The 10,448-nt window shown below is 48.0% G+C and overlaps 1 protein-coding gene across 3 annotated transcripts in view; it reads left to right on the top strand.

Annotated features, from left to right (window-relative positions):
- LOC110284564 (protein-tyrosine kinase 6) overlaps positions 1-8,966 on the top strand; it is an 18,926-nt gene extending 9,960 nt beyond the window's left edge. The window contains exons 1-8 of one of the 3 annotated variants that reach the window (XM_021150327.2): positions 402-920; positions 2,900-3,021; positions 3,390-3,553; positions 3,913-4,066; positions 4,550-4,711; positions 5,890-6,071; positions 6,562-6,715; positions 7,060-8,966. In XM_021150327.2, the coding sequence (XP_021005986.1) occupies positions 691-920; positions 2,900-3,021; positions 3,390-3,553; positions 3,913-4,066; positions 4,550-4,711; positions 5,890-6,071; positions 6,562-6,715; positions 7,060-7,247 (1,356 nt within the window). In that variant the 5' untranslated portion in view covers positions 402-690 and the 3' untranslated portion in view covers positions 7,248-8,966. Of the gene's footprint in view, positions 1-401; positions 921-2,899; positions 3,022-3,389; positions 3,554-3,912; positions 4,067-4,549; positions 4,712-5,889; positions 6,072-6,561; positions 6,716-7,059 lie in introns of those variants that run through there. The other 2 variants (XM_029474620.1, XM_021150332.2) reach the window with 2 other exon arrangements.
- The last annotated feature ends 1,482 nt before the right edge of the window (positions 8,967-10,448 follow it).

Genomic DNA, 10,448 nt, shown 5'->3' with positions numbered 1-10,448 from the left:
CACAAACCCTCCTAGTTTCTTCCTTGTCTCCAACTCAGGCCCTGCCTGACTTCCTTGGTGTCTAGATTTAGTCCCGTCAGAGTCTAGAGGGTGGACACCTGCTCAGGGAGGCGGCTGTCATGAATGTCAACTCTTTCACAACTCTCAGTATTGGTTAACATGCGTTCACGGAGNAGGCTTTCTCCTTTAGCNGTAGGGAGCAGCNGGTGTAAGGGAGTTTGTTTTTGTTTGCATATAGAAAAGGCATTGCTTTGCTCTCTACTCTNTTCTAGCAACCTGCCCAGCATCCTTGAAATCTCCCTCCTCTGCTCCCCTCCCCATCCTTTAGTTCCAAGACTCACACCTCAAGAGGATAAGGCTTCAGCTGATACCTGTGTTGTGCTCGCTGACTCATGGGGTATTCCATGTAACTGTGGCTAGGTCTTGTCAAGGGGTTGTTTAGCTGGCTGGCTTTCACTGAGTGTGAGCACACAGCATGGCTTTATCCTGTGGACAAAAGAAGATACAGGGCTTAGAAGAGCCTTCGGGTGGGGCTGGGATAGTCCATCTCTAATCAGTGCTGGGTGTGGCTGCTCTCCTGCCCATCATAAGGAAGTAGGTGTGACTGGCTTTCTGGGAAAAGTCCCTCCTACCCCTACCAGTACTAAGTGTCCACGAGCAGGCCACAGTGACTTTGCCACTAAGCTTGCCATGGTGTCTTGGGACAAGGCTCACCTGGGTCCTAAGTACGTGGGCCTCTGGGACTTCAAGGCACGGACAGATGAGGAGCTGAGCTTTCAGGCAGGAGACCTCCTCCATGTTACCAAGAAGGAGGAACTGTGGTGGTGGGCCATCCTNCTGGATGCAGAAGGCAAGGCCTTGGCTGAGGGCTACGTGCCTCACAACTACCTGGCTGAGAAGGAAACTGTGGAGTCTGAACCGTGAGTGGTCCTGGGGAGTTGGCACAGCGGGAGGGCTGAGGGTGGGTGGGCACTGGGCTGGACTGGGAAGCCAGAGGGTGTAAGGTTCTAGCTTGAAATTCAATTGGTCATACTCTGATCTTTTAACATCCTGGTACACAGGGTTGCTGATGAGGCTATGCCCCTGAGTGACACTCAGGGATGGGGCCTCTACTTTGGACCCACCCATGACCACTTCCCAGCCATAAGTACTGTTCTGCTAGGCCCCAGATGGGTCCAGAATGCCCAGTGTAGATTTTTAAGATGCTGGCTGTGAGGGACGAGGTCTATGTGGGAATTCAAGAGCTGTTTGGGGTGTGAAGTTTGTACACTTTCCAAACAGCCAAAACCAGATGTGCGACTTAGTTAACTAGGGAGAGAGAAGGTTGCTGGGACACACCTATCTGTATCACCTGGCAGGGGGTATGTGGTGCAAGCACCGTGCTAAGTGTTTACATGTTCTCTGAAGCACCCTAGTCCACTGTTCTTGGCCTCCCACATACCTGAGCCCTTGGAGGCTTTGAGGAACTTCAGTAGTGACTGATGTGGGCATGTTCACAGCTACCCAAGGAGCCAAGCTGTGTAGGTTGCTCTGAGTTAAGATTAGGAAGGGTCCAGCAGCAGTGGTTTCTTACTGTTTTACTCCCAAGACCCCTAACACCTCATCTCACAATGAGCACCTATTGTGCTCATTGGAAGATTGTGAGCACACAAACAAAAAACAAACGTAGTAAATGGTACTTAGGACAGTTCCAGAGACAGGGTCCCATGTCAGGAGTGAGGTAGGCATGGGTGGTGTGCATAGAAGAATGAGGAGAGCCAGGTAAAGGCAGGTGTATCACTAAATTCCAGGGCAGCCTGGGAGAGAGAGAGACAGAGACAGANAGACACAGAGAGAGACAGAGATACAGAGANAGAGAGGCAGAGGCAGAGGCAGAGAGAGGCAAGAGGGGCAGAGGGACAGAGACAGAAACTGAAACCATGTGGCCAACATAGCAAGAGCAAAGGCCCCGAGGTCCTGAGAATCTAGTACAGGTGACCATGTCAGAGGAGGAGCAAAGCCGAGGAGGCAACGTGGTCAGAGTGGGACAGATTCTGTAGCTTTGCAGGACCAGAGGAGGTGGGCTTCAAGGGCTTGAGCTGGAGATGACCCATGGAGTTCCAAGAACTTCCACCTGTAGTTCAGTTCAGGCATGTCCATCCCTTGCAGTGCTAGCCAGTATGTATAAATGCTTTTGAATGTATGAGAGAGTATGTGCTGTATGCCATCGTGTCTGTGCATATACCTAAGGGTGTGCTTATCAGTATGTATGCAAGCTTGGGTAAGTATGCAAATGAGTGAGTGCATGGGTAGGTACACACACAAGTGTGCATTATGAGGACATGTGTCAGTGCATTGTGAGTGCACATTTGTGTATGGAACATATGATCACCCGTGCATTTGTATCTCAGTGCATGTCTGTGTACACAAGTGCACATGTGCAAATTGCTATGTGGTTATACATCCATGTATATGAAAGTATAAGCCTAGAAGCAGTACCGGGGAGCTGCTGTTGAGACTTTTCTCCTACTTCTGGGCCAAGGCTGATATCTACAGCTTAGGGCCTACAACGTGTTAAGAGACATTCACAACATAGAATTGCAGGNGATCCCCATTTGGTCATCATCCAGAGCAGAATGGTAGGCAGTGTTTACCTGTCCCNCTTCTNAGCCTCTAGGACCTTTCCTGGTGCCCAGAAGCAGCCATTTAGGACTTTCAGGATCCAGGATGGGCAGAAAGGCCTCTGCACATTAGGAACAGCACAAGAAGCAGCTTAGTTGGAGTTAGGAGTGTGAGACAGGAGCCAAGGGGGTATCTAGGACTCCAGGTAGGTGGGGCAAGGGTTAGGTAGTTGAGAGACAAGATGGATGTGGATCCGGGGTAGGGATCAGCTAGACTGAACAGAGCCTTTCTCTTGCAGGTGGTTCTTTGGTTGCATCTCCCGCTCAGAGGCCATGCACAGGCTGCAGGCTGAGGACAACTCGAAGGGTGCCTTCCTGATCAGAGTCAGCCAGAAGCCAGGAGCAGACTATGTCCTCTCTGGTACTGCTTCTCAGACCTCCCCTTGCCTATGTTAGCTCTGAGGCCTTTCCTCTGGTTGTGGAGTCTTGGATATCTTCCTCTTCCACTGGAAGCCCTCAGCCTTTGAGCCAGAAAACCAGGCACTCCTCTTCAGGTTGGGTGGTTTTCCTTTGCTTTCTGGCATGGCCTATGTGTCATGGAAGCCAAGATTCTACACGGGTTCCACTGTGCTTGTGGCCTAATACCCTAGGAGTACCGGAAACAGAGTAGCCATGGCTTATAACAGGAGTGCCAAGCATTGTCCAGACTGGGAACAGAGGGAGGCAAAGTGGGGGACATATAGGACAGAATGCCTGCTTATGTCTCCTTCTGCCGGCCACCCACCCCAGTCCGGGATGCTCAGGCTGTGCGACATTACAGGATCTGGAAGAACAACGTGGGTCAGCTGCACCTGAATGAGGCGGTATCCTTCTCCAGTCTGTCTGAGCTTGTGGACTACCATAAGACCCAGAGCCTGTCTCATGGCCTACAGCTGTCCATGCCCTGCTGGAAGGTAGGCCACTGGCTCCTCTGTGACATAGTTGCCCAGGGTCCTACTGGTAGAGTACAATATGGGGAGGAGGGGATGGGGCACAGGACAGGGCATTCTCCTTGGCTATTGCTCTTATTACACTGACTCACCAGAGCTCAGATGTGTTCCTGCTGAGGACCAGTCCCTAACATTGATGGATGAAGACAGCAGCAATTTTATGAGGATATCCAGATACTACTATGCTGGATCTGTCTCTAAATTTAAAAAAATAGATAATAAATAATAAATAGAGCTCCTCATGAGGGGTTGGAGCAAGCCCTTCCTGAAGACAAGCTGGGCGACCCAGCCCCCATTCCTACCACCGCTTTCTGNCTCTCCAGCACAAAACTGAGCCCTTGCCCCACTGGGATGACTGGGAGAGGCCGAGGGAGGAGTTCACACTCTGTAAGAAGCTGGGGGCCGGCTACTTTGGAGAGGTCTTTGAAGCGCTCTGGAAAGGCCAGGTCCGTGTGGCTGTGAAGGTGATCTCTAGAGGTGAGCAGGCCCAGGACTAACTCAACATGGTCACATGCTGCTTCCCCACTAGTCCTTCTAGTAGGCACTTCCAGTCTCCCCCCACTGAGGGTATACCAACACACTTGCTGGGCACCCACAGCATCATGGTGGGAGTAACTTCTTTCAATTGTACCTGATTTTGTTTTGTTTTTGTTTTTAAACAAGTCACTGGAAATGTGAGTTTCTTCTCAAATCCCAACGTCACCCTCAGGTTTATACCTGAAACCTCAAGAATCAGATCAGCCAGGACTTTGAAAACATCCAGCTGGGAAATGTTGACTTTGGCAATTGTGACCAAGTTGGGCACAGGAGGGCAAATGGACATTTAGTGTGGTAGCTTGGAGGCCAGCCTTTGTCTTCCTAGGTTGACCACATTGCCTGACTTGCTTCAGGAGGTCTGGGCCAGGATCCTGTTTGGGGCACAGGTTGAGGGCTGTACTCATTGAGGTTGATGTCTCTCAGACAATCTCCTGCACCAGCACACCTTCCAGGCTGAGATTCAGGCCATGAAGAAGCTGCGGCACAAGCACATCCTGTCACTGTACGCTGTGGCGACTGCAGGGGACCCGGTCTACATCATCACGGAGCTCATGCCCAAGGGGAACCTGCTGCAGCTACTGCGGGGTAAGTGAAAAGCTCCAGTCTCCTTTCTGGGTGAAAGTGCTGGAGGCAGCATTTGGAGGCACAGACAGGCTGCTCTCTGAGCTTGAGGCCAGCCTGGTCTACAGAGCAAGCTCCAGGACAGCCAGGGCTACACAGAGAAACCCTNTCTCGAACCTTTCTCCTTTCCCTCCCCAAGCCCCCCAAAANCAAAGATATAAAACAATCAAGGAAAGACATGCACATGTACACATGTATACATGTGCACACACCCTTAATAATCAGTACATGCATTACATCACACATGCTACATTGCCTCATACATACAAATCGTTAAAAAAAAAAAAAACAATGGTGGGGGAGATGGCTCAGTGGGTGAAGTGCTTGCTAGGCAGGCATGAGGACTTGAGTCTGAATCCCCAGAACTAGTTANTGTAAAGACAAGCACAGGAGCGGGCTTCTGTTACCCCCTAGGCTTCTACNGTGAGATGGGAGGCAATGGGAGAATTCTTGTTTTATCTGGCTCAGCAGCAAACCAGAAAACCATCCTGAAATGTCACTGGTGAAGACTAACACCCGATGTTGTCCTCTGACTTCCACATACGTACACACACACATCATACACACATAACAAAGGAGACAAGTAAATGGTTTTATTAAGTNCAAAAAAATCTACCAATTGCTGATCATAAAATTTGAAAAAGTACAGAAAAGAACTCTCTCTCACAATTTCTATCCTCACAGTTAGCTGAGGTTACTTTACTATAGGCTTGTGTAGCCTGCTAGTGACTTGCCTTAGCCCACCAGCTTCTNTCTAAATTCTAAATTCTCTCTTTTTCTTTATGTTTCTCATAAAGAGCTTGATCTCATAAGCAGTTTCTGCAAGAAGAAGTCTCCAGAGATGAAACTCATGCCCCTTGTAGGTGTAGCACTTGCTGGCTACGCATTATCTAGAGTGTTCAATGGCTACATACCAAGAATATCTTGCAGCAATGCTCTTGACCTTAGATTGCTTTATGATTCCCAGAAGGGTGTCAGACAAAGAATATGCTCTTTGTCTCTAGGTACATAACTGCAGAAGGTCTAGGCCTTCCCACTTTGCAATTAAGCCAAGCCAGCTGCTCTTTGCTGTAGCNTTCGAAGCCACAGTAAATGAGGACTGGTCTCTGGCCAGCTGACTCTGGCCTTTGATCACCTTACAGACTCTGATGACAAAGCCCTGCCTATTTTGGAGCTGGTGGACTTTGCATCACAGGTTGCTGAGGGCATGTGCTACCTGGAATCTCAGAATTACATCCACCGTGACCTGGCTGCGAGGAACGTTCTTGTTACAGAGAACAATCTCTGCAAAGTGGGGGACTTTGGGCTGGCCAGGCTTGTCAAGGTAGGTCCCTTGGAGGTAGGAGACAGAAGCAGGAGGTAGGGCTTTATCTCCCAAGCCTTGAGCTGAACCTAGCCATAAGCAAGATGGGTTCTTGATAGGGTGGCATTAATGGGCAAGCAAGATGGCTTTATCTATACAGTCACAGCCTTGTTCATGCCCTACTGATCTAGCTTTGAGAACCTAGCCAGACATAGCCATGTACCTAGAGATTTTCCTGTATTCATGCATTGTAACTCTGCTCTTGTCTTTCCCTGACCCAGAATCCTAGTGAATTGGCATGTTTACTGGGCCTAGCCATGATTCTGGCAGCACTGGTGGTAGCTACCCATAGTAGCAGTGGGGTGGAGTCAGTGGGTCAGACAGCAATAGGCAATGTGGTTGTCCCTGCTCACCAGGACCCTGGAGTCCATGCTTGTCANTGCTACACAAGAAGGGTACAAGTGGCAGCTCTCTCTAGTGTCAGGTCCTACCATAAGACATCTTACCACAGGAGGACATCTACCTTTCCCATGAGCACAATGTCCCCTACAAATGGACAGCACCTGAGGCACTTTCCCGAGGACATTACTCCATCAAGTCTGATGTCTGGTCTTTTGGAGTTCTTCTTCATGAAATTTTCAGCAGGGGGCAGATGCCCTACCCAGGTATTGCCCCAAGAATGTCTCCAAGGGTGGACAAATAGTGAGCTGGAATCAGGGCAGGTCTTGAATGGGTGACAGAGATGACAGGAGGTGTTTCCCAGGGCCTCAACCAGACCCCACCCCTGTTTCATTCCTTGAGCATCTGGGAGCATGCTTCTGGGATCATTTCCCGGAGACACCATCCACAGGGAACGGAACATCCACGGACAGTGTGCTACAACATGTCCAGGGCATGATGGTGGTCATTCTAGCAGGTGTCAGCATCCAGGGAGGAGCCAAAGGAAGTTGGGTGTGGCTTCCAGGGATCAGTCTCCTAGCTCTCATTTCTCTTCTCCCATGGGCCACAGGCATGTCCAATCATGAAACCTTCCTGAGGGTGGATGCTGGCTACCGCATGCCCTGCCCTCCGGAGTGCCCACCCAACATACACAAGCTGATGCTCAGCTGCTGGAGCAGAGACCCCAAGCAGAGACCTTGCTTCAAAGACCTGTGTGAGAAACTCACAGGTATCACCAGGTATGAGAACCTGGTCTGAGCTCCTTGGACGTGGCCAGGACCCACAGAAGAGGGCCTCGTGATTATCCTGGACTTCTATTGAAGGCATGCACCATCCTTCAGTTTACTGAGATGAAGGGATAGGAAACATACCAAACATACCTCAAATACTGCATTTTGTCAAGGAAAGAGTAAAGAGGCAGCCATGTTCCTTTCCCTTTTTTTTTTTTTTTTGGTTTTTCGAGACAGGGTTTCTCTGTATAGCCCTGGCTGTCCTGGAACTCACTTTGTAGACCAGGCTGGCCTCAAACTCAGAAATCCACCTGCCTCTGCCTCCCAAGTGCTGGGATTAAAGGCGTGTGCAACCACAGTCCGGCTTCCTTTCCTGTTTATCCTCCTCCAGGAGGCAATACACAAAATCCAGAAAGTCACTCTCTGGCTTCTTCCTCCCTTCTCCTGTGAAGACTTCATGTGACAGAGAGCCAAGAAGAGTCTAGGCAACACGCCTTGTGGAGTTTTTTTCATACCACTTTTGGAGCTTGACTGTCCACAAACACATACCCTACCCTTTAGCACCTTAATTCTGCAGGATCTTATGCTACATACAACCCAGAACAAGTTTACATGATTTTCTCTTTATAACCTTGGCTTTGTTGGAGGAGCCTCACCTAGAAAGTTCAAGACAGAGATAAATGGATATGAAATTTCTGCTCTGTGGTTTCCGGTGCCCAGTGGGGAGTGAGAGCTTGAGCTACCCAATCACCTGGGGTCCGCAGAAGCAGAGGGAAGACGATGGAGTCAGTAAGAGCCAGGAGATTTTCTTGTTTGCTTTTTCCAAGACAGGGTTTCTCTATGTAGCTCTGGCTGTCCAGGAACTCATTCTGTAGACCAGGATGGCATTGAATTCACAGAGATCCACCTGCNTCTGCTTCCTAAGTGCTGGGATTAAAGGCATGTGCTACTATTGCCTGGCAGAGCCAGGATTTTTAACCATGTGGGCAGAGGCAGCTCTTCTGCATCTCTGCCTGAGGCTCTGCACTTGTTTCTAAAGTCAAACTTGGTCTGAGCTTGTGAGTCTGGTGTTTACTTTCAGAGCTCCGTGTCCTTTCCCTTCAGAGATGCTTTTGCCCTGGGCTCCTGAGGCAGGATATCCTTATGCCTGGTGCCATCCTCTGATTCCCATTTGGACCCNAGTTTTCCAAGATGGCTCTGGTCCAAGGCTGCTCTCCCCNATGTGTCTTCTTCAGTGCTTTTGAACCCATACTTGACCCATAAAGGCTAGACAGACTATCTGTTCTCCATTTCATCTCCTTATGTACTTGGAGATTAGAACCCCAGTTCTGAGGGNGAGTATCCCAAAAGCACCTACCCGAGGCTACCTGACTGGAAGTGGACATAATTCTCTGATGACATGTCTACCAGCCACGTCCAGATTGCCCTCTCACAAGAGGTGAAGATGCCGCAACCTTCCTTACAGAAACATCCTCTCTGTATCCTAGAGATGACACTTTCTGTACTGCTTCCTGTAAAGCAGCTCTCTGGGATGCAACGTTGTCACTAGATAGGGAGAGCACAGGAAAATGTTTGGAAACAGGGCAAATGAAAACCTTTGAACTAAGTCTTTTGCATAGACATTCATCAAAAATTTCCCCTCTCTCAGTAACTGAACCTTTCATTTTCACCAAGAACAGAATTTGGACTGGGCTTGGTGGTGCACATCTTTAATCCTAGCACTTGAGAGACAGAGGTAGGCAGATCTCTGTGAGTTCCAGACCAGCCTGGTCTATTTCAGGGTAGCAAANTTCAGGGCAGCCAGAGCTACACAGAGAGACACTGTTTCATAAAAACAAAAATAAATAAAAAAGAACAAAATTTGTATAAAAATCCAAGTGGACATAAACTGAATCAGGACTAAACATTCTAAAATTAAAGCTATAGGGACCGTGTACATTTGGCTGTTTGCAGAGTCCTTCCCCCAGTTACAGAGGGGACAACCCTGGTACACTTCTTTAATCCCAGAACTTGTGAAGCAGATTCAGGTATATCTGTGTGCTTGGGAGCAGCCTGGTCTACAGAGTTCTAAGATGCAAGGAGTGAACCTGTCTCAAAAACAAGGAAACAAAACAAAAAAAAATCTCTTACAGTTCTGTTTGGACTGGTCTAGAGATGAGTGCTCATTAAATATCCCTAAAACCTAAAGTCAAATGTTCTTAAAGATCACATGATCTAGAATAATCTTTAAGAGTGTTAGTAAAGCCGGGCGTGGTGGCGCACGCCTCTAATCCCAGCACTCGGGAGGCAGAGGCAGGCGGATTTCTGAGTTTGAGGCCAACCTGGTCAACAAAGTGAGTTCCAGGACAGCCAGGGCTACACAGAGAAACCCTGTCTCGAAAAACCAAAAAAAAAAAAAAAAAAGTGTTAGTAAAATAAAAAACAGGAATGTTTCATGTTTCCAGACCTGTCCAACATGAACACAGTATAGCTAGACCAGTTGTTCTCACCTTCCTAATTCTTCGACGCTTTAATGCAGTTCCTCATGTTGTGGTGACATCTAACCATAAAATTACTTTTGTTGCTACTCGGTAACTGTAATTTTGCTACTGTTATGAATTATGAATATTTTTGGAGATAGAATTCCCTTTTGTCAAAGAGGTTACAACCCATAGGTTGAGAACTACTGAGATAGACTTTTTTTTTTTTTCTTACCAGGGTTTAAACAAGATTCATTCTACTGAGTATTTAAAATGGTAAAAGGAGAAATGAAACCCAAGGGCAGAATAGAGGAAGGGACAAAGGGGATGGTCTTTGCTTTTGTGGTGTTGGTGACATTTGCCTGACTTGTTAACAAGAGCAATTTAAGTGTTGATACCTTGTAACACGTCTGTAACTGTTGAGTGGACAGAAATGTAAGTGGAGTGAAAGCTAAATGAACTTTTCAACAGTAATTTTACTTTATAAAAAGCATCTTACAACCTTAAGTTTGTTCAGGCTTGAGAGATGTAGTTAACAAATCATTTTTGGGGTCATTCCTAAGGAAACAAGCTTAGGCTGATCTGCTATGGCCTCCTGTTTTGACACAGAATGGAGGTAGTTGTGCTTGGGTCTATAGTATACAGAGCTGTGCAATGAAGAACATCCTACTACAGTGCCCACAAAGGTTTTCTTCAGTGGCATGCTGGCTACCATAGCTCGTGGGTGCTAGGGACTCTAAGAGTTAAGAATAACAATATATGTAACTAGA

Source organism: Mus caroli, chromosome 2 (assembly GCF_900094665.2).
Source record: "Mus caroli chromosome 2, CAROLI_EIJ_v1.1, whole genome shotgun sequence".
NCBI classification, from domain to species: Eukaryota; Metazoa; Chordata; class Mammalia; order Rodentia; family Muridae; genus Mus; species Mus caroli.
The sequence above is the reverse complement of the archived record's forward strand: the minus strand, read 5'-3'. Positions and strand labels throughout refer to the sequence as shown.